A 23,294-nucleotide genomic window follows, 5' to 3' on the forward strand; every position below is an offset into this window, starting at 1 on the left:
TACAGACACAAAATTTAACTTTTTTTCAAATGAAAAAAGGTTTTGAGCACAGCTGGTAGTGTAAATAACAATCAAGAGGAAACCAGTTTTAAATTAATCCCTAAGAAGAATGGAATAATTCAATCCATCTTTTTTAGTTTCTTTTAAACTTGTGACCCATTCTGAGAAAAATGATATTAAGACTATTGTAGATCCAAAATGTATGTTTTAAGCATTACATATTCTAGCAAATGAAATCTGCTTCTAACTTTGCTGCCTTTGCCATTTCTCTCCCAACAAAAATCTTAAACAAAAAAAGGTTTTAAAAATGCTTATTTTGGTGTGCCATGTGTTTGCATGTTTACAGTATAATTTTAAAGATCAGTTACATGCTGGGAAATTTTCTATTATAAAACAGATTCACAGCTGGGAGTTGAGTGATCAAGGCAAAATTTCACCTATCATCAAAATAATTAGATACCCCGATTGCTGAAGGGTTTGTATTCTATAAAACAGAATTAGTTCCAGGTTTTCCTATTCACTTGTCAGATATCCATTTATATTAATTTCAGAGCCAGTGTAGTAAATCTCAGAGACTGGTTACTTTCCTATAAGCAGGTTTGTTGTTGGTTGTTGGTTGTTTTATTTTTCAGCAGCATAGGCAACTTCGGGCATTCACTTAATTTCACAATAGACTTTAAGTAATGAAGCAGGTTATGTATAAATGCTTTGAAATTAGAATTCTCTCTTTATGTTGCCCATACATCTAAGGAATGCTATAAAAGATAATTTCATGGTATTCCTATACATAGAGACTGAATTTGAGTATTATGGTGGAGAATTGTATCCCCTTAATTGAAAAAAAGTCTCTCTGAAACCACAGTAACATGACTGTTTTAGCAAAGGAAAATGCTCTTTCTGAGGTACGGAACCTTCTGATCTTTCTCTTCTCTCTGAATTAGTTTACGCAGTTAGTATATCTCCTGTTTCTCTGTATGTATGAGTTGTGGCTCATTTATGTTGAGCCTTGGAGACATCTGCCCACCTTAAAGATGTTCAGATAATCAGCATTTTCTTTGAAATGCCACATACCAACATAAAGTATTTTAGGATACATCCATGTATATAAAAATAGTCTGCTATTGTAGAGCAGGAAAATAATTCCCTGCTATGTTATTAAGGTATCCTTTAAAAGGGTCAAGAGAGGTAACAACTACTTCACTTGGAAAAGAAAAGGCGGGGAGGGTTAAAATAGGGTTCAAACAAAAGATCTTGAGCTGCTTTTGGTCACAAGGTATAAATCTAGTGTAACCTAAAGCAAACTTTGGTCCTTTATATAGGTCAAAGACATATTGACATTCTCAGTAAACAGCACATAATCAGTCAAGTAGATGTTACCAAAGTGTATTGAGATGCTTTTTATTATAATTGTGTTCCAAACAAAGCTAGAGTAAGCTTCATAAATTTAAAAAAAATATATGTACCAATGGAAAATTTCTGGCCAAACACTGCTGTAACCCCGCTTCTCAGGAATTCTTCTTAAATTGTTTAAATACGGCTGAGTGGTAATTGTAGACTGGAGCTGTAGTACTGTACTTCATTTTTATTTTTTATTGAAAGTTGCTATCTATCTATCTAAAACAATAATGAAAATATAGCAGCAAACTTAATTTAGGGCAGGAGAATGAGGAAGTGTGGGCTTTGCTTTGTATTCTGGGCTGTGTGAGTTTATGAACCAAAGTTCTGTCAAAGCACTGTCCTCTCTTTTCGGTTCTCTTTAAAATTGGGTAAATCAAAATGTCACTTAATCAAATCTGTTTTTGTTATACCATCTTGGTTACACCTATTGATTACATCAAATACCAGAATATGTCCCATTTATAGCTGATTCATCCACCTGTATGTAGTATGCCCTCTGACATGACTTGAAATTGAACAATCAGCAGATCACAGAGTAAAACCTTTGCATATGTGCATGGCAGAGGTTGGCATCTAGGCTTAGTGGTACACGACTGGCTGTTTTTTAACCTTCAAATTAAAAAAATAAAATTTAAAAATTTAACCAGTAGTGACCAAAATGTACATGGTGCATGGATCCATAGGAGGACCATAGATGCAAACTTCCAGTCTGTTCACTTGGAAAGCTTTATTTTACTGTTTGTTTGTTTGTTTGTTTGTTTGTTTGTTTGTTTGTTTGTTTGTTTGTTATGGTAACTGTACACAAGTAAATGGGAAGAAGAATTCTAATGAGAGAAAGAGTTTTAATGTGATGTGCGTACTGAGATTTAAGATATGGGCCTTTGTTTTTGTTTAGAAATTAAATATCTCTTTATTATGTTTTTGGAGAAAACTTGCACAAAGCTAAAGGAAATATGGAGCTTATATCAGCCAACAAAATGCATATGTAATTGGAGGAAATCAACACTGATAAGTTTTTTTTATGGTTTGGAATGTATTTCTCTGCCAAAGAATTATGTTCATCTGGATTTAGCAGTAAATGAAATCTCATTTTCTGTAAAATCTGAACACAAGACATTTTAGCTCTTTAATAATAATAAATTCTGTTTATCTTAAAGACGATGATCTTGACAGAAGAAGCTAGGAAATGAGTAATTTAACTCCTTTTTATGTAATTAGTGTACCGAGGCATGGTTTTATTTTAACATTTGGTTAATTTTTGAGACAGGTTTATTTTAAAACTTCAGTTGGCTTATTTTCCTGCTTTCTCACTGTTCTTGGTTTCTGTTTTGCAGGGCTGTCCATTACATTTACTGTGATCTTTATTCAAGAAAATGTGTTAATAACAATAAGTAATCAAATATTATAATTGCTGTATGGCCTCTACAGTGGACTATTTTTTTAATTTGTGTAATATTTCCTTTTAACAAGGAACAAATACTCCTTCGACTCTTATTCAAACCTGTTAGGGTTTTTTTTCTGTTTAGTGATCTGTAATTATAATAGAAAAGGCACAATGTGAACTGATAAAAAGCCAGGAAACTGAGTTAAGGATGAAAACTAATCCTTAGCTCACTCTGTTGTTCCCAGGTACAACGGGAATCTCCAAAGAGTTGGGTAATCTTTGCTGAGTGTACCATGTCTGCTGCAATACCTCTTCACCAAAGGTAGTTTAAGGCCCTAGTCTGGCAAGTTGCTCTGTCCAGGCTAACCCCTATCCTGCACAGGTCTCCATTGGTGTTAGTACAGCACTGTAGAGACTATATCCAAATAGAATAACTCGTTAAATGGGGCCTAAGTGTGGAATTTTGACTTTTGAGCCCCCATCAGGTGTGTTTGTTGTTTAACAACTGCACTCAGCATGATTTAAAACTTTGGTTGTTGCCAAATTTAGCAGATCATGTATTTCAAAAACCATTTAGCCCAGATTTTTCTCAAGTCTGGAGCCTTCTTTAACCATAATAGAGTTTAAAAGTGCATATGTACAATTGTCCAACTCAACTCTTTGACCTATTTATGTAGGTGAGGACTCATTCTCAGTTTCCCAGCTTTTGTGTATTATACCTCCTAATGGTCTGAATTTCGTATTTACAGTGAAGCACGTGAAACAAAACTATACTTTACAGAAGATGTGTTTATTTCCCTACATATCATTCTAAATCTTTCCTATTTAAGATAGTCTAATATGTTTTTTGTTTTACCTATTTTTCCTTAATTATATAATCAAAAATACTCTCTGGAAATCCACTTTTCTCCATGGCCCTTCAGAATTACTACAGCCCACCATTTACATTCAGAAATCATATTTGGTTAATCCAGTTTACAAGCACATGTTTTAAAATTTACCTTTAAGGAATTTGAGATTAAGTAGTCAGGGTTTACGTACATGTAATGAATGGTTACTCATGGTATGCCTGTATTTAGAAAAATTTTAAAATAAATATTATTCACTCCGTAAACCATAATAATTGGTCAATATCCTGTAAAAACTTTAAAGAGCATTTTTAAAACTCTCATTTACCCAGTAGTTCAAATTGTCTTTGGGAGCTTTTTGAGGTTTGCAGTGGAGTGAAATATGTGGTAGATTGTGTGCTTGAATTTTTTTTTTTAAATCCACCACTTATGGTAAATACCTAAACTACTTAAAATCTTAAAATATCAGTATTACATTTTAGGTTGATTGCTTTCCAAGTGCATTGGGGTTTTTTTTAACTGAAAGTGGTTTTCAGCTACAGTCATACAGCACAGTATTGGTCAATTGATTTCAATGCATAAAAATGGGAGGAAAAGATAAATTGAAATATCACTTAAGGTTTACTTAAAAGCAAACATGAAAAAGTTTGTTAAAGTTCAGAACAATTTTGTTTGTTTGTTTGTTTGTTTGAAAAAAAATAAATTCTGCATATCCATTATACTAGAAATACTGGCCCCACCGTTATTACTGTTATAGAGACCTCTTTCATTAAAGTACATTAAGAGAATTGCCTCTGGATACACAGACAATCAGGATGTAGATTAAAATTGCATACTTGACATAATCAGTATTCCCTGCACTGTTGTTTAAATGGCTAGACTGAATGAGATCTACAGTTTGTTCATTCACCTTTACTCATGTCCAGGTTTTTTATCATGTGCCATTGTTTTATTCTTCTCACTGTAGAGCAACTGATTAAACTTAACATTTTTCTGTTACAAGAACTAAATTCATTGGTCAAACTACATGAAAACAAGTCCATCCATGAGTGCCATGGTATAAGTACAGCAATGTAAAAGGAGACTCCACAAGGCAAGATGCTATTTTTTGTGTCTGCCTTTTATTCTGAAGGGAAGGTTCACAGTTATTGAAATTTAAACAAGTATTGCATGAGGATCAACCCTCCTCACTCAAATAGCAGGCTGTCAGCTGTATGCTAATGAGCTGAACAATTAAAACGCCATCCTATCAGGCCTTAGTGAACAAACGCTCTATTGAGACAAAGAACTGTTTGTACACCTGTTGTGCGTGTGGATAGTCCCATTTTGATGTGGTATAAAGATTAGAGTTTAAACTAGAGGGATATGGTGAGCAAGGGTTAAAAGGGACAACAGTGACTGTGAAAGTTAAATTTTCCAGGTATTATAAGAGAAAGATTTGTGAGAGGAATCAAGTTACAAAGAGAGAGTTCTGCTAACTTCATTATGCTGAAATAGTCCAGATTGTGTGCTTCAAATGATTCTCATTCTGCCATCATGTGATGTAACAGGAAGGGTGGTAATCGTTGGAGGGGTTTTTTGTTTGCTTGTTTGTGTGTTTTATGCTTTATGATACATATGCAAATACAAGGAAATATTTCCACAGCAATGCAAATACTTTTGGTTTTCTTACAAAGATATTATTTTAAATGTGTTTCTGTAACTGGTGCAGTGCAAAAAGCATGCTAAAAAAGCTCTAGGGAGTCTTGGGAGGAGGACTGCAGAATCTGAACAAGGGATATGTATTTGAAATGTTTCTTGATAAAAATGGACCCAATGTTTGTTCCCTAAAAGAAGGAGAAACACACACACAGCCCAAAGAAAGCATTAAAAGTGCTGATGAGATGAAAAGGTGAAATCATTTGAGTTAGGATTAAGTTACAAAGTAAAGTTTAATGGTCTGCAAACTTTTCACATCTTCTTATGGGGGCCCAAGCCTTTTGTTAAACTTGCGGACATAGAAGTCAGTGGAAATTTAAGGCTTTGGGCACTTTATAGGCGATTCTGACTCCCAGGATCAGTCTTTTAATTAGAATTCCAGTGTTTGGATGTGTGAAGGTGATTGTCTGGTTAACATGAAAGCCATGAGAGCGAGAAGCAGAATACAATTTATAAAATTAAACCATTATATTGGATCTGCTGGAGACTCTCTTTAAATTAAAGTTAATTCAGATTTACCAACCTGCACTGTTCATGATAATCTTGTGTTTTAATCAACTATGTACAACTGTCATCTCTCACAGGAAAATCTGTTAACTTGAATTCAATTGATTTTTCATAGATTCCAAGGCCAGAAGGAAATCGTGATCATCTTCTGTGGCTTCCTGTATAGCACAGGCCATAGAATTTCCCCCAAATAATTCCTCAAGCCGATCTTTTAGGAGAACAACCAATCTTGAATTTAAAATTTGTCTAATACGTTCAGTTTACAGCACATACTTGAGACCAAAATGAACAAATGTAATGATATACTGGTCACATTAGTAATAGGAAATACTTCCAAGTAAACATATTCTACAAAGCTCATTAGCTTCCGTTGTTTGCTTCAGTTTTGAGAGTGCATAACCAGGTACTGGTTATGTTAAATACAGCTTTTTTTTATTTTCAATCTATTTTCTAAATCTGTCAGAATTGATCTGCTGTTCTGTCATTTTTATATTATCCCTTGATTTTAAAGTTGCCAAGAATCTGGCAGCTGTTATGGTATGTTTGCACATTGCTTGAGGATTTTTTTGTAAACAGGTTTTGGAGCTAACTTGCCACTGAAGACATCTGAGGTCTGTAGATTGAATAAAAGCACCCTCATGTGTTAGGATTAAGCATAACTAGGGGAATGAAAAAAGAACAAAACCTCCAGGGCAAAACATAGCGAAGTCTTATATTAAAAACTTTTTTTTAAAGAATGAATTTCACATTCTGTTTTTGTGAGGAAGGTTATTTTATGTTGTAGGCTGAATTTTCAGAGCCTGGGGCTGCCAATGCTCCCACAGAAGTCAATCTAAAAATTCGCTCTGGCTACATACAGTGTGCACAGGATTGAGATGACTGTATATGTAGTAGAACTTTTCTCATAAAGAAACACTAGTACATATGAAAGACAATGCATGTTCTCCTAAAATATGCTGTTAATAGCACCAGGCTATTTTGCTTTGTGTGATGGATTACTGGACACAAAAAAATAGATACAAATAACAGACCAGAATGACCTGGTATTAGCTAACTTGCTTACTTTTTTTTTAAATTCCTTTCTTGTTCCTGTGTTCACTCACAAAAAACAGCATATATTAAACAAAGGATAAACTTGCATAAGGGTATTTATCTATCTCTGGATAAAACTAAGACATGAAAGGTAAAAGCTGCATTAATTACTCAAGAGGGATTCAAAGCTCAGCAGTTTACTAGGATTGAAGGATTTATTGAAAAACAGTGGTTCTCATGTGTAACTCCAGGCAATAAACCTATTTAATTAAAGGCTTAATCTTCTAGTTGACATGTTTGCTACGGTTACAAAAACTGGCTACAGATGAGGCTTTTTATTGCAAGTATAAAATAATAACGGAATCCTTGGTCTTCCCTTTTAGATTTTTACTATTAATTGCATTATTTTGGTTAAGTTCTAAAACTAAATATTTCCCAAAGCTTTTGTGTAAAGAAATTAGAAGCTTTAATAAACAAGTTTTCTAGTCGATTTTAAACTCAGGTTGAATTTCTCATTACCTCCTCTTCATACATTTTTAAAAAATTAAGGCAAAAGCATTTAAATGAATAGCAGTGAAGAGTTTTGTAATGAATTTGCTTGCTAAATCTAAACATATATATCCTTCATTCATGTACGTAAGCGTTAAGTATCGTTCATCCAAGTTCATGCAAAACTTAAATTTAAGATTACTCGTCTTTAGGCACACAGCAGTTAGAAGTACAGTAAAACTCCAATAGTCCAGCATCCAATAGTCCGGCATCAAAATGGCAAGAGCCTAGTGAGTGAGCTTCGGCAAAAAATGAGTCACAAGGTAAAAGCGGCAGCAGCTGAACTGAGCAAAAAGGGTAAAAAAGGCTTAAAAAAACTAAAACATTACAGTATACTGTATACAGTATGTACAATAAAAAGGGTTAAGAACACTTTATATACAGTATATAATGTATACAGTATATATATAACCAGCTTATAGTACCTCCTGATAGTCCGGCATACTTGATAATCCGGCAACACCTAGGTCCCATAGGTTCCGGATTATTGGAAGTCTACTGTAGTTTTAGTTTTAGTCACCTTATTTTTAAGAAGGAGTAGAGGTTGAAAAGGTCCTAAGACGGACATTGAAGATAGACAGACACTGGTATTCTTTTATGTGATATCATACTGTAATATGACTGGTAGATAGTGCCATATTTGCTTGCAAAGAAGGAGAATGAGAGTACTTATTGACGTATGGTATTGTGAAAATAGAGGGAGGGGTTCCTTTTTAATTTTATTTCATAAAATAAGAGCAATCATTTAGCTGATTTTTTAAAAATCCCTCCTATATGAGGTGAAGACCATTAATTCAGTAGGACTTTATTTAAAGAACAAAATTTTATGATTGTTACAGTTCACAAGCTAAAGCAGATCCAGCAGAAATGAAATCTTATGCATCAGGGGAAAAAAATCATTGTTCCATGATATGACACTGAAAAATTTTCTAGGTTGTTGTATAATTATAGTCAGATTTTGGTCACTGCCTGGAACAGTTATCTAATCCAGTAGGATGTTAGTCCAGTGGCCTAGTCCAATAAATAGTCCCTTTCAGCTATATCTTTCTTTTGCTGACCCATAATTCAAGGCCCCAGTCCTGCACTTAAGCATGTATGAGTTGATGTATCAGTAGTCCTAATCTTGGATATACGAAGTGTGGCATTTTGGAACACTTTGTATGCTATGTAAAGGATTAGGCAACAGTTTACAAATATTTTACATAAAAGAACATCTTCTTTATGAGGTACGTGCATACTGATGTCTCATTTCCCAGCATTTTACAGTACAGATCTTGATTTTTTTTAAAGTGTTAATACTATCAACATAGTTACAGTTGTTGCTTTGTATTGCAGCAACATCTTGTGTTACACATCAATGCTGAGTGTGAATTTACAATGTGGACTATTTCTTTGGATTAAATTGGTGATGGAAACACTTTGCTTTTCTTTGCTGTAGGCTGGAACTCATCGGGAAGAAAGTGTCAGCCTCAACAGCAACCATTCAGTCCTGCCCAGTACAGTGTCTGCTCAGAGCACAGAACTAAATCATAAAACACAAGAAAATTACAGAGGTAACTGTACTGTATTCAATGATAAATTAGGCTTTTTAATAACCCAGGGACATGAATGCTATAGATCTAGGTAAATAAGCATAAATATATAAATAAGATGGATGATGCAGTATGTTTGTGATACCTGATCTAATTTCTATTGATTACCAATTTCACTAAGTTCTGGATTCTTACCAGAATTCAAGAATAATCATTTCATGCCATTCCCTGATCCAAATTCCATGTGAGACCTCACATCACAGCCACCGTTTTTCCAGATGAAGTGAACTGGCTACAATTCCTTTGCAGCAGTTGGTTGTCATTTGTATATCGGTCTGAGGAGTCTCACACATCTGACTATTATAAAACACAACTAGTCTGTATTTCAACACATAACCAATAAAGACAAAAATTCCATCTATACTATAAACAGTTACTTTGACATAATGTCGAAATAATGTCAAGCTGGAGGACTTCTTACTTCAACTCCTGTAAACCTCATTTTATGAGGAGTAAGGGAAGTCGAAGGAAGAGTGCTCTTTCTTGGACTTACGACAGCACCAAAAGCTAAAATAAGCTATTTTGACATAAGCTATGCAATTGATGTAGCTCAAGTTGCATAGCTTATTTCGGCTTTAGCCCTGCTATGTAGATGTGCCCTTAAAGTCGGGAGGCTTCCTAAAGTCTTAGCTTGGAAAGTAGACCATACAAAAGCAGGCAATTTATGCTAGGGATGCAAGTGACTAGTTGAATCACTAGTCACTACTCAACTAGTCGCTTCACCTCCTCCCTCCACTTGCTGCCTCTGTCTTTTAATCCGGTTCCCTGCAGCACCGTCTCTATGGAGGGGCAGGAAAGGCAGAGGCACAGTGGGGGACTGGATGTGAGCCAGGACAGCTGAGTCCTGGCTCGTGCCTGATCCCAGACACTGCGCCTGGCTGCTCTTCCTGTATTTAAAAAGCAGAGGTGCAGCATCTGGGACCGGGCGTGAGTCAGGACAGCTGAGTCCCAGCTCACTCCAGTCCCCCACTGAACCTCTGCCTTTTAAATGTAACGAGCCAGGCAGCTCCTCTAACCCCGCTGTGCCTCTGCAGTTTCCCCCCTTATCAACTAATCAAGTAATCGATGGAATTTCCATTGACGACTTGGTTAGCTGTGTGACGGGGTGCCGAGACCCCGCACCCGACACCCGGGACTCTGCGCCCTCGTAGAGGGGCAGCGGAGCGTATACTGGCGGCGCGCAGGTTGTTCTCGCGCCGCGGCTCAGCTGGAGGGATGCTGTGGCACAACTGAGTTAGCCTCAGCCCCGCCGGCGAGACAAGGCAGAATGATGCGCCGCGTCGGACGTCAGGGGGGCGGGACACGTAAACCCCTCCCGGGTTGGCGGGAACTTTAAAAGCCCGCCAGCCACCGGAGAGAGTGGTGGGGGAAAGTTGAGGAGAGGGCCCAGGCTCCCCGAGGAGTGGAGAGACCCGGACACACTCGTGGCAGTCTCCCCAGGGGGATCCGACGCTGTGAGTACAGACACCCTGAAGACGGGGTGGGGGAGGAAGGAAGTAGCCCAGGGCAGGGCGGTGAAGTAGCCCGTGGGCTGGTGCGTTTAGGGGCACACCCTGCCAGCCGGACAGAGACTAGAGCGCAGTCTCTGTCCTTAGGGCCATGGGCTGGGGCCCATGAGTGAGGGCGGGCCTGGGCCCTCCTTCCTTCCCCCAACCGAGGGAAAGGCGGATATAGTAGGATTCGACACGAAGAGATAAATTAACTGGCTTGGAAAACGGTCGACTGCACCCAGGACCAGACCGAGGGAGGGGGCACGGTCACAAGCTGATTAAATGCAATTTAACATCCTTAATTCATGCACCAGCATGCCTGCACTGTTTGGGTTTTTCATTTCATACTGAATGTGCAGGATTTGTTTACTGAACTAACTATATCTGTATATATTGAGATCAACAGCATCATGTAGATACAGTCCTGGCCTCGTTTTTCTGACAGCTGTGCTTCCTAGATTGTAAATAGTTATACTGTTACTCATGCTGATACATAAATCTTGATCAATAACTGCTTACGTTCTTTTCCACTGTTTCGGCACTATCAGCTGTATCACTATTTCTCTTTCTACAGGAAGCTGCCTTAATACTAACCAAAGTGTTTGTATGCTGATATGTTTTCACCAAACCTCTAAATTGTATGCCAAATAATACTCTCAAAATGCAATCCAGTATTCTCTATCAGATGTCTTGTTTCCTGCAGAATAGAATGACATGTTTTTCACTAAATATTGAATAGTCTTCCCAAAGCCTCACACTTTGTGTATGGAAAATTAAACCTAGGTTTCATGTATAATAGTGGACTGAACTGATTTGTTCAGTACTGTAAATCATCTCTGTTTGTAATTAGAATGTGGATACTTTAAAGCTCTATGCACTAGCCTCTAACTTATATATACAAAACTCAAAGATTAAAGCATGAGAGCCAAACTGGATCAAGTCTGAATGAACATAAATCTAGTTGCTAATCCTTTGACTACAGGAATATAAAATTCATCAGCCATCCACAAATATCTCAACCATTCCTAAAGGCCAGAGTAAGTAAATGATCTTGCAACATGCTTTGAAGGTCAACAACTTTAGGCTATTTTGGAACAAGAGGATGGAGAGTGAATTCCAAGTCAAGGGTTTTTCTCAGAAAATGATATAGTAACAATTGCATCTCACCTTAAGAGTTAAAAAGAAACAGTAGTAAATTTGGTCAAGTTCAGTGATATAATGACAAACTTAAGAAGTATTTCCCTCTAACTTTACTAGTATACTACTTAGTTTTGTCTTTTAAATACTGGAATGTATTTATTACAAGGTTAATGGTTCTATTCTATGAAAGTGCTCATGTTCCCTGTTTAGTTGGGCAGATCAAAAGATTACAGTGTTACTACCAAATCTGCAGTCCTCTGGTAGTCTCATCTTTGGATTTCTACCTTGTCCTCAACAACTATTCAAGTACAGGTCGTCCCTGCTGTAAGTTGTCCTGGTTATATCTGTTCTGCACTGAAGTCGCTGTAGGAATTGCAGGTCAGCTGCGGGAAAAAATTCCTCACTTTAGGGCTACATCTAAACTATACCCCTCTGTTGGCAGAGGGATGTAAATGAAGCACTTCAAAAGTGCAAATGAAGTGGGGATTTAAATATTCCGTGCTTCATTTGCATAATTGCATCGTGAAACAAGCACCATTTTGAAACTGAAACCACAGTTTAAACGTGTTTTTTTTTTTTACAACGGGGCACCTTTTCGAAAGATCCTGGGCTCCTCAAAAAAAGGCATCCCGTTGTCGAAAAAACGCGTCTAAACTGCGGTTTCAGTTTCGAAATGGTGCTTGTTCGAAACAGCACCATGATGCAATTATGCAAATGAAGCACGGGATATTTAAATCCCTGCTTCGTTTACATCTCTCTGCCGACAGATGGGTGTAGTTTAGACACACCCTATGTTGTTTTGCTACAACTCCAAGTTTTTTTGGAATGTACCTTGGACTTACAGCGAGGACGACTTGTACAATAAGTCCCCTGAGCCATTCTCATTACCCACACTTCCACTGCTCATTTCTTCCCATTGTCCTCCTCACCCATTTCCTTCTCCACTTGCCTCCAGTCCTCTTCCACTGTCACTGCCTGCCTATTGCTGTTTCACCTTCCTTACCAGGGAACCTTACACTCTACCCAGGCCTCTCCAAGGCTTGCCTCCTAATCTACTTGCCCCACCGCCTTTTACTGTCTTAATAAACAACAAGGTGAAAACCTGCTTGTGAATTATAAAATATTTTCCAGCAAGAAAGGGGGCTGCTGTCTTGAATGTAATTTACACTGAGCTGTGTTTATTTGCAGCATTGTCAAGTGGCTTGCAGAGCCAATCTGTGGCTATCGGTGCAGCAGAAATTAAGTCAGAACTTAAGGAGAAGGATGAAAATATACATGAACCTCCCTCATCTGACGATATGAAATCAGATGATGAATCCTCCCAAAAGGATATCAAAGTTTCATCTAGAGGAAGAACGAGGTATGCTATTTGTATTCCATCAAAGGACTTTACTCTGCTTCTTTTGAAAGCGCAGGCTGTATTGCGTATTTTGTCCTTATCAATAGCAGAGAGCTTGTAAACCATGGATAACTTTAGATTTAGTCTCAAATCTTCCTTTTTGTCCTATATCAATGAGCTCCTGTTTTAAAATGTTGATTTAATGTGCATATATCAGTAGGCAGAACATATTATTTTTACACGTTGGCATTTTAATAACGTGCAGAGGAAACAGAACATTTAGAAGTTTTATAGTTTTTACACAGTTTTGAAGATGATCATAGTCTGATCAAAAGTGTGTGCAACTATATAGTTATCACAGTTTGAAGTGGAATGAGAAGTCCTTAGCCACAGAACTGCCACTGAACCTACCATAGATGAGAGAAGGAGGAAAGTGTTCCTGAAAACTGCATAAAGATGTGTTTAATAGGAAAGAACCGTATTTTTTCAAAAAATTAGAATTTATTAAGTTGAAAATTATTTGTGTGAATTTTTAATGCATTTGAGATCTTAGAAAGCTACAAGATCTATTACAGATGCCTTATGCATCCCTAAAAAGATGTTTGGGAAATTCTGAATTTGGGAAGTCCACCTTCCAATGAGAAGGCAGCAAAATGACATATGTATCATTGTTTTGTCAAGAGTACAGTGTATTCCTGTGTTATTCTAGCACGTGTTAGCTATGGATACTGCACATATGAATTTGACTTAATTCGACATGAACCAGCTATGTGAAAGTCATTGTGATGCATATTTTCAGGGAAATCTGATGGTGGCAAGAATGGCAGCAGCAATATATATATCAGTTTGTTTATATATATGCACCAATTCAAAATCGGTTCTCTCTTTCAGATGAGATCGTTTATATACTTTCCCTGTTAAATGGGTATATGAGCATACAATGAGTCAAACTGGAATTTTGATTTAACATGGATATTTTACCCATGTCATTTGCCAGACACACTTATGAGGCTTATACCTGATGTTAAAATAGATCCTGGCCTCCAAAATATCGAAAAAACTTTTTATTTTCCCTGTTTGTTTTATTTTTCAGCAGTACTAATGAAGATGAAGACTTAAACCCAGAACAGAAGATAGAAAGAGAGAAAGAGAGGAGAATGGCAAATAATGCTAGAGAACGCTTGCGTGTACGAGATATTAATGAGGCATTTAAAGAACTTGGCCGTATGTGTCAGCTTCACCTGAAGAGTGAAAAACCACAGACAAAACTGCTTATTCTTCACCAGGCTGTGGCAGTCATCCTCAGTCTAGAGCAACAAGTCAGAGGTTAGTAGGCTACTTAACACGGTGCTCTCACAGCTAGGGGGTTATTTTACTCATAAATAGCCCCCTTTACTGCAAACATCATGTTTTTCATTTGCATTTTTCTTCCAACACATGGAGCAACTAACCAGATGTAGTTTATTAGAAACATGTTTGCCTTCATGTGAAAATGTTAACATACTTTGGGAAAAGCAAGGAACTGTTCAAAATAAAATAGGTTTAGGATCCTTTGATCCTGTGTTTGCTCCTTTACAATTAGCTATTGCTTCATTATGCATCCAGAGTAGACTCATTAAAAAAAGATTGAGGAATGTCCTGATTTGATTTGCAACATATGTTCATTTAAGAGTATGGAAATTTTAGCGAAAAGAAAAGGTCTGTAATGTAAGGTTAGTCTTACACATTTCTATAAGAGACAAGTAAGATTCATTGGATACATGTAAGTTTAAATTACAGTATATATTACTATGAGTAATGCCGTAACTACTTACTACATACTCTACATAAGAAATTTTTTTTTAAATGAATTCCATACTTTATTTTCTATATGTCCTCTTTTCATCTGCTTAGCACAATTTATTGTTTTTCTGAAAAACAAACAAACAAACATGCACTACACTGGGAGGTGAAAAAGTGAGTTCTTTGTAAATTGATGTGACTTGAAGGAAAACAACTTGGCTTTCTTTTACTTCTGTCTTTACAATATACATTTTTCTTAATTCTTAATAACAGATACACATCTGTGGCATCCTTTAGATTCCCCTTGTAGAGGTCATGTTGAAAAATAAACAGTCCTTGATAACACTTCCATTTTTGTATCTTAATGGAGCTACTGTTCACCTTAATGTCTAAGCTTCTTTCAAATTTATGTCAAAGAAATGATAAAACAGACATTTGAAGCACCTGACTCCCCCGTAAAGAGGATACTTAAGAGAATTGGAGTAGTGTTCTCATGTTTTCTCTCTTTGGGCTGGCTGAACAACTGTCCTTTATTGTAGTTTTCATCTGATGCATTTCCAACATGAATGTAAATGTCTTGCAGGTGTGGATTATGTCAACATTCATGTTTGTGTACTGTATCATATCTCTAAATGACACCTAGTGTATTCTGCTGCTTACATTGGCAACTTACACCTCATTTCTACTTTCACCTTCAGTGGTATTTTGCATGGTATATCAAAACAATCACTGGAAGAGAGTGTGTTAGAAGTGACAATGTGAATGACACTGAGCATAAGTTCTTAGTGTCAAACAATTGACATGTTACTTTAAAGCCTATTTTTGTTGATACAGCTTTTAATGGAATTAAGTTACCTTCATAGATTGCTGTATGAACACCATTATTATGGAGAGTCAATAGAGCTCTATAATTGAGCCAGCTTTCAGTATGAAGTCCTACTTCAGCACCTTTGCATCTTTGGCTTGGAAAATTGTTTTTACTTGAAAATTGCTGTGTTTTCTATGAAGGCAATGGAGACTATTTCTGTAAAAAAAAAATTTTTTTAAGATTACAAGTCAATCAAAAGTAAAAATTCCACAGTTTTGAAACCATGAGTTTGGCCTACTATATTTTTGCTGCCCACCAACTAAATAATGGTTTGCCAACATCCCTCAAAACTTCCACTTAGGTTAGCCTTCTATAACTGATAGTCTAGCTATATTTGAAGAAAAAAAGGGTTGTAAGGCAAAGTTGTTAACAATTTTTGCTCTCAGGAATTTGGGGCCCAGTCCTGCTCATTGTTTGTATTAGGGATTTTTCCCAAAGATTTTAGCAGTAGTAGAATCTGGACCATGTGTTCATATTGCATTGCCTGCAATTGTCAGATTTTGACTTATAAACAAAAAAGTAAAAACTATGTAGCACTTTAAAGACTAACAAGATGGTTTAATAGGTGATTTAATAGGTGATCACCCATTAAATCATCTTGTTAGTCTTTAAAGTGCTACATAGTTTTTCCTTTTGTTTTAGCAAGATCATACTAACACAACTACTTCTCTCTTACTATTAAACAAAAAAGTGTCATTTTTGTAGCTATTAGTCAACAGAGTTATTCAGTTAGCACAAGTGGTAGAGCCGGTAAGTATGGAGCAAGGGTTCTAGTGCTGGGTTTGAAGCTCTGTGTGGCATATTATAAAATAGCTGTAATTTTTTCAGTTGTATCCATAGTCCTACCATTAAAAAAACTGACCTGTTTATTCCTACTCAGTATCCCAAAGAGAGAGAGGGTAACCCTTAAGTTACAGATTTTTGGTTATGATTAAATTCAGTAGTGGTCTGATCTTTAAAATTACTCCATTTTTATAAAGTGACTACATTTTTTGTCCTTTGTCCAATGGTATTGTAATATGCCACAAAATTTAAGACATATAGAGTTTTTAAAATTTTACTAGGCACTTGCCAACCCCCCTCTCACAGGGGTAGGCAACCCAGGCTCTCCCGGCCCACCCTTCCCTCCCCCCACCCAGCCACCAGGGAGGGCTGGGCTGCAGCCGCATCAGCCTGGGTCTCTTCTCCCTCTCTCCACCCACTGACCCCAGGCCCCTTCTCCCTCTGTCAGCCTCTGTCCCTCCTTCCTCCCCCCGTGCCAGCCCAGACCCCTTCTCCCTCACCTGCCACGCCAGCCTAGGCCCAACTGTCTCCTTCCTCTCCCTTACCCCGACAGCCCGGATCTCTTCTCCCCCCATCCCAGCAAGCCAGGGTCCCTTCTCCCCACCCCTCCAGCCCAGGCCCTTTCTCTCCCCGCTCAACCCTAACCCCTCCCGCTCCCAGGTGTAGCATGCGCCAGGCCGGGCTCTAACCACAGCAGCTGGGGAGATACGGGGTGCTTGCCCACCCCGTGTGGGGCGCAGCAAAGTGCAGGTAGTGCCATGTGCATGTGGCGCTCCAGGGCTCTGAAGCCTGCTGAAGTGGAGAAAGCAGCAGCATGAGGGGCCACTGTCCTGACCTCTCCCCCATGCACTCCCACCTGCGCTGCTCACTGCCCCAGCCCTGCCCATAGCCCAGCCCTGCCCACCGACCCGGAGCGGAAGGGAAGAAGCAGACAGGTTGGTGCAATGGCTCCCCACGGTGACTCGGAGGTGCTCTGGCAGCTGTAGTAAGTGCAGATGCTGGGGAGAGGGTGAATTTCTGTAGGGGAAGCCAGACTTCAGTTGGTCGGGCACCGCACTCTGGCTCCCCAAGAGCTTGGTGGCAGGGGAGCCCCTAAGAACCTGCTGCTGGCACATAAGCCCAGCTGAGACCCCTGATCCTAGCATCTGTCCCCAGGCTGCTGTCCTGAGCACCATGCTCTTCCCCCCTCCACCCCAGAACTGTCATGGCTGCGATGTGGGGTCTTCCAGCTACTGTGCCCATGTTTCTTGGTGTTGAAAGCCCTATGTGGTGAGGGTGGAGGAAGGGGAGTAGGGGCTTTGTTTAAAATAACAATTCCAACTGGCGAGGGGAAGCAGCAAGGTCTTCCTCGAGCTGGGAGAGGGAGGAGGCAGGCAGGATGTAGAGTGACGTGATGACATCACTCTGTTGTCCCTCAGGAAAATATTTTTTTTAATATATAGAGAGATTTTAGCTCATGGAAGAGGTAGTTTTCGAGAACAGGAAAAGTAACATTTAATAAATTGCCATAATTGAAAACTAGAAGGCAGTTCTCTGCCTTTGAGGATTATTGAGGGGGAAAAAACCATGACAAGGGGGATATTTGTTCCAGGTTCAGACCAACATAGGCTGACATCCTAAAGAGAAAGGAAATATAATAAAGTTTACTCATTGCTCTAGATGACCCATTCAAACATTCTCTTGGTTTAGCAGAATTGTGCACAGGCCCATTTTCCAGACATAATAGCCAAGGAACAAAGTTTGACTTGCCAAAGTTACATGAGAAACTTGTGGGGAGCAAGGAATACATTACTGTCATCTAACAATGCTAAATGGCTTCTGAAAAGTGATCTACTATGGATAGCTTGAGGACTATGCAAGAAAGATGAGGAGCACCACCCCCGCCAGTTCTGCCTGCCTTTGCCCTAAACCAGGGTTTCCAAATCTATGGGTCGGGACCCAAATATGGGTCGCTATTGCATTTCAAAAGAATCGCCAAGTGTCTCCCCAGGTGGCTCTGCCCTTTCCCCTCCCCCCGTTTTTGAATTGCCTTGGGTCACCAAGTCTTCCTGAATTATCAAAATGTGTCCCCATCTGGAAAAGGTTGGGAGCTGCTGCCCTAAATGCCAGTGAGGGCCAACAAAAAGTCAGTCTAACATGATCATTGTCCAAGCAAGTTGAATGATGATGTCCTCACTGGCCTGACTTTGGCACAGGGGTAAAAGCTCCTCAGTCTGTGTATAAGGAAATCGAAAACCCTGACGTGCATTTTCTCACGGGTTTCCAGCTTAGCAAATTTCTGTGGTAACGAAGGGTCATGTTTTCAAAGATGTTCAGACTAGGGATGTAAGCAACTAGTTGACGAGTCAACTACCCAATAAGCAAATGCTTATCGGGTAGTCGAGTAGGAACACAATTAGTCGCTCCTCCCCTTGCTGCATCTATCAGAGAGAGGCAGCAAGGGGGCCAGCATGAACCCGTGCTGGGGGGAGCCAGCATAACAGATAGTGCCCCCCCGTCTCCACATGAGGCAGGGGGCAGTGAGGAAATGGCGTGAGTGGGGATTGAAACAGTCCCTCTCCTGCTTGTCCTACTACTGCTCCTCTCCCTTTGGAATGTACAAGAGCTTCCTGCGGCTCTTGTACATTTCAAAGGAAGAGGTACAGTGGGGAACCCATGCCAGCGGGGACTGCTTTGCTCCCTGCTGGCATGGGTTCCCTCTGCCTCTCTCCCTTAGAAATATACAAGAGCCGTGGGTGCAGAGGGAACCACTGCGTCTCTCCCTTTGAAATATACAGGAGCCGTGAGTGGCTCTTGTACATTTGAAAGGGAGAGGCGCAGTGGGATAGTGAGCACCCCCCTTATCAACTAATTGAGAAGTTGATTGTAGTTCCATAGACTACACGATTAGCTGATTAATCGAAATTTAACATTCCTAGTTCAGACACCTAGAAATACAGATTTGTGCCCACTGGAATTGAATAAGCTGTATTAAAATGAATAAGCACTTTTGAAAATCCCACTTGGCACTTGTCTTAAATCTTCAGCAGCCTAAATATCCTCAAAAATCAGATCCTGCTGCTCAGTTACCATAGTAAACAGAAGTTGTGTATGGATAGATTTCTTCAGTACCTTGGCTTACTGCAAATATGCTAAATGCCCACTCTTAGTAGCAGTACATAGAATGTTAAGGGCTGTTTTCTCCCCTGTAACAGAGAGGAACCTAAACCCCAAAGCAGCCTGCCTTAAGAGAAGGGAAGAAGAAAAAGTTTCTGCCGTATCGGCAGAGCCACCAACACCACACCCAGGAAGCCACCCTGGGCTTAGTGAAACTACCAACCCTATGGGTCATATGTGAACACCAGCCAGGTACGTCTCTTTTTCATGTTCATCAATGTGGGGAGAGGGTCCCATCAATGCGCTGAGATGACTGTAACTTATTTTATTGATGGAAGTTTGAAAGTCAACAAAAACACAGTTAGTGAGATTATTCTGTGTAATTAGTGCTACCATTGGACATGAGCCCCTGCATTAAAGAGCACTAAGCACTTCCATACCTCTGAGCCACAAGTAAGAATATTCAGTTATGGGATGGTTATAAATGAAAAGACCGGGAATTTTAAGTAGCTTCTTTTTATTTGCAGCATTGTTGTCTATGGGTATAGTCTCCTAGGTCAGGTGGCCTTCATGATGTGGCCTCATAGGAACTTCTCATGACTAGGCTATAAATAAGCCAAAATAATAGACATTAATTGTGCATTCTCAACAGGAGGTATAAATATCTCACTTGTTTAATTATCAACACTTTTTTCCCAGTGCTGATTCACAAAGCAACGCAAATAGTCAGAAGAGACTTTTCATTTCAAATAGAAGAGGTTTGGCAGCTGGCTTGAGGCTAATCATTTAAATCAAACCACTAGTCTGACATGTAATACTTGACTGTCTGTCTTTGCAGTCCGCATTATACATCTTCAGGATTTTGTGTGGCTAAAATTTCAGTTTTTTTGTGACTCCATACATGAAAAAACAATGTTTGTATTGTCTCATGTAGTCAGGTGGTTACTATATCATTCATTTGAAAGTTCCAGTTGACAATTCTGTACTGGGTTATCAGTGTGTTTTTCAAAAAAGTGGTAAAAAAATGAAAACTGCTTTTGACCCTGCAAATTCCTATTAAAATTTCTTAAAGAAGTATTTTCCTGGCCACTTGGGCTCATCAAAGCAAAGATGCCCAAGGTCAGGCTCCAGTGCTTTATTTTCACTTGTATGTTACAAAGACAAGAGATTACATTTTTGACATACAGGCAGTCCCCGGGTTACGTACAAGATAGGGACTGTAGGTTTGTTCTTAATTTGAATCTGTATGTAAGTCGGAACTGGCGTCCAGATTCAGCCGCTGCTGAAACTGATCAGTTTCAACAGCGGCTGAATCTGGATGCCAGTTCTGACTTACATACAGATTCAACTTAAGAACCCCAGGCATCCCCAAGACAGCTGCTGCTGAAACTGATCAGCGGCTGATTCCAGGAAGCCCGGGGCAGGGGCTTCCTGTAGTCAGCCACTGGTCAGTTTCAGCAGCGGCTGACTTGGGGATGCCTGGGGCAGAGCAGCTGGGGTGCTGCTGGGTTGGTCCAGTAGCGCCGCCGCTCCTCAGCGCTACTGGACCAACCCAGCAGCACCCAAGCTGCTCTGCCCCAGGCGTCCTGATTCAGCCGCTGCTGAATCTGACCAGCAGTGGCTGAATCAGGACGCCTGGGGCAGAACAGCTGGGGTGCTGCCGGGTTGGTCCAGTAGCGCCCAGAGCAGCGCTACGGGACCAACTGGCAGCGCCCCAGCTGCTGTACCACAGGTGTCCGGAGCAAAGCCACGGAGCACAGGGGCAGCAGGACAGCCCAGACGCGCCGTGGCTGTCCTGCTGCCCTCGGGCTCCGTGACTTTGCTCTGCTTTGCTCCCCGTCCCCCTGGTCTGCAGACCAGGAGGATGGGGGGGGGGGGGGGAGCAAAGCAGAGCCAAGCCGCGGAGGACGCGGCCAGCTGACAGCTGTCAGCTGACCGCATGCTCCGCGGCTTGGCTCTGCTTGGCCCCCCCCCTTCCCCTGGTCTGCAGACCAGAGGGACGGGGCGGGGGGCGCAAAGCAGAGCGAAGCAGAGCCAAGCCTCGGAGCGCGTAGGCAGCGGACAGCCCTGTCCGCTGCCCACGTGTTCCGCCGCTTTGCTTCCTCTCCCTGGTCTGCTGGAGACCAGGGAGAGGAACGGCCCCGTTCGTAACTGCGGATCCGACATAAGTCGGATCCGCGTAACTTGGGGACTGCATGTATTATCCATGGATTTAGTATCATAGTTTCTATTCACTTTGGTCAAAGTCGTGTAGCAAATCCTCTTGCGGCATCGTGAAATTTATCCCAAAGTAACTGCTTACCCTCTGAGAGACCTTTCAAAACATCAAGGCGGCAGTAAAATCGTCTTAGTCAATATTTCTGGGGATATTTTTCCCATTGCCATAACAATCCCAGTCAGCATCATCGTCTGCAAACTAGATTGAAGAAATATTCTCAAAACATAAAAAGCCCAATTGAGTTCCTCTAATTTTTGTTTTCATTTTACACCCGGATAGGTCCTAACTATCAGGGTGCTTAAACACTTGAATAAGTTGCATAGGAGGTTGTGGAGTCTCCATCTTTGGAGATATTTAAGAACCAGTTAGACAGACATCTATCAGGGATAGTCTAGATGGTACTAGGTCCTGCCATGAAGGCAGACTGGACTCGATGACCTTTCGAGATCCCTTCCAGTTCTAGTGTTCTATGATTTGTAATTTGTCAACAGACATTCCTTGTCAAATCAACACAGTGGATTTTCAAGCCACCATAAGTATTGAATTTCTCTGCACACTTTTACAAAGAACTTGTAAAAGTACATAATGTCAGTAAAGCTTTAAATAATTACAATATTGGGTTAACAAAATCTGAACACCGATGGAAAAGTTTGTACTGACTAGTTACTAGAACGGCTTGCACCTTTAATGATGCCAATTAAAATATGAATAATCATTTGTATAACTTAGGAAAAGATAAGAAATGTCAATTCTATGATGAAAAGCGTTAAATAGGTAGTCTTGGCAATGACAAATTAAATTTGGGGGTTTTTTAAACATGCAAATTTAGCATTTCAAATCCGTATACCTCCCTCCTAAACAATATATTTAAAAAATCATGGTTTTCCAGACAGTGGGAAATTTTCACTGCTGTTCTGAAAAAAAGTAGGCTGTTAACAGTTTGTCCCACATCCGTTTCTCTAAATGATTGTAGTTCTTTCCATCTTTGCTAGGTTGAGACATGTATTTTGAAAATTACACAAAACATTGACAGAGTGGTCATGTGCTTCTAAACCATTCTGCATTGTTAAGAATTGTTTCATTGCGTGTAGGGTTTGTTCTAAAGGTGAAGTTCTCCTTTGAGTTGAGGAAAAGAAAGCTAGTTTTAGTTTCTCTATATAACAATAATCAGTGATATCTTGTTGTTGACACCTCATGATTCTAATGACTTTATAGTTATCTAGATAAAACAGGTTTAGTGGTTTCAGTCCAGTTCTTGGTAGTCAGGTTTCCACATTGTAAGAATCACCATCCTGACTAGCATGTTGGCACTTGCAACTGTGCTGGAATGGGCATGGAGACTAAGCCATCTTGTCAACCTCATCAAAAGATGTTTTTCCCAGGCCATCTTCATGACGTAAGTGGAATATGATATTGTTTGCAGTGTTGCTGGATGTGCTTGAAGGACACAGAACTGCGGTAATTTGGTACATTTCATTTACACTAAATTCACTGAAAAAAGACTTGAAGAAGAGTGCTTTGTAAACACCATAGCTTCACCAAAAGAAGTTGGTTCAATAGATTTCACTTC

General features: G+C 39.7%; 1 protein-coding gene across 3 annotated transcripts in view; it reads left to right on the forward strand.

The window, feature by feature from the left end:
• TCF12 (transcription factor 12) overlaps positions 1-23,294 on the forward strand; it is a 350,291-nt gene that overhangs the window by 324,484 nt on the left and 2,513 nt on the right. For all 3 annotated transcript variants that reach the window (XM_075897314.1, XM_075897315.1, XM_075897316.1), the window contains 4 exons: positions 8,855-8,969; positions 12,827-12,998; positions 14,071-14,303; positions 19,605-19,758. In XM_075897314.1, coding sequence (XP_075753429.1) covers positions 8,855-8,969; positions 12,827-12,998; positions 14,071-14,303; positions 19,605-19,747 — 663 coding nt within the window. In that variant the 3' untranslated portion in view covers positions 19,748-19,758. The remainder of the gene's footprint in view (positions 1-8,854; positions 8,970-12,826; positions 12,999-14,070; positions 14,304-19,604; positions 19,759-23,294) is intronic.

This window comes from Pelodiscus sinensis, chromosome 14 (genome assembly GCF_049634645.1).
Source record: "Pelodiscus sinensis isolate JC-2024 chromosome 14, ASM4963464v1, whole genome shotgun sequence".
Lineage (NCBI taxonomy): Eukaryota > Metazoa > Chordata > Testudines > Trionychidae > Pelodiscus > Pelodiscus sinensis.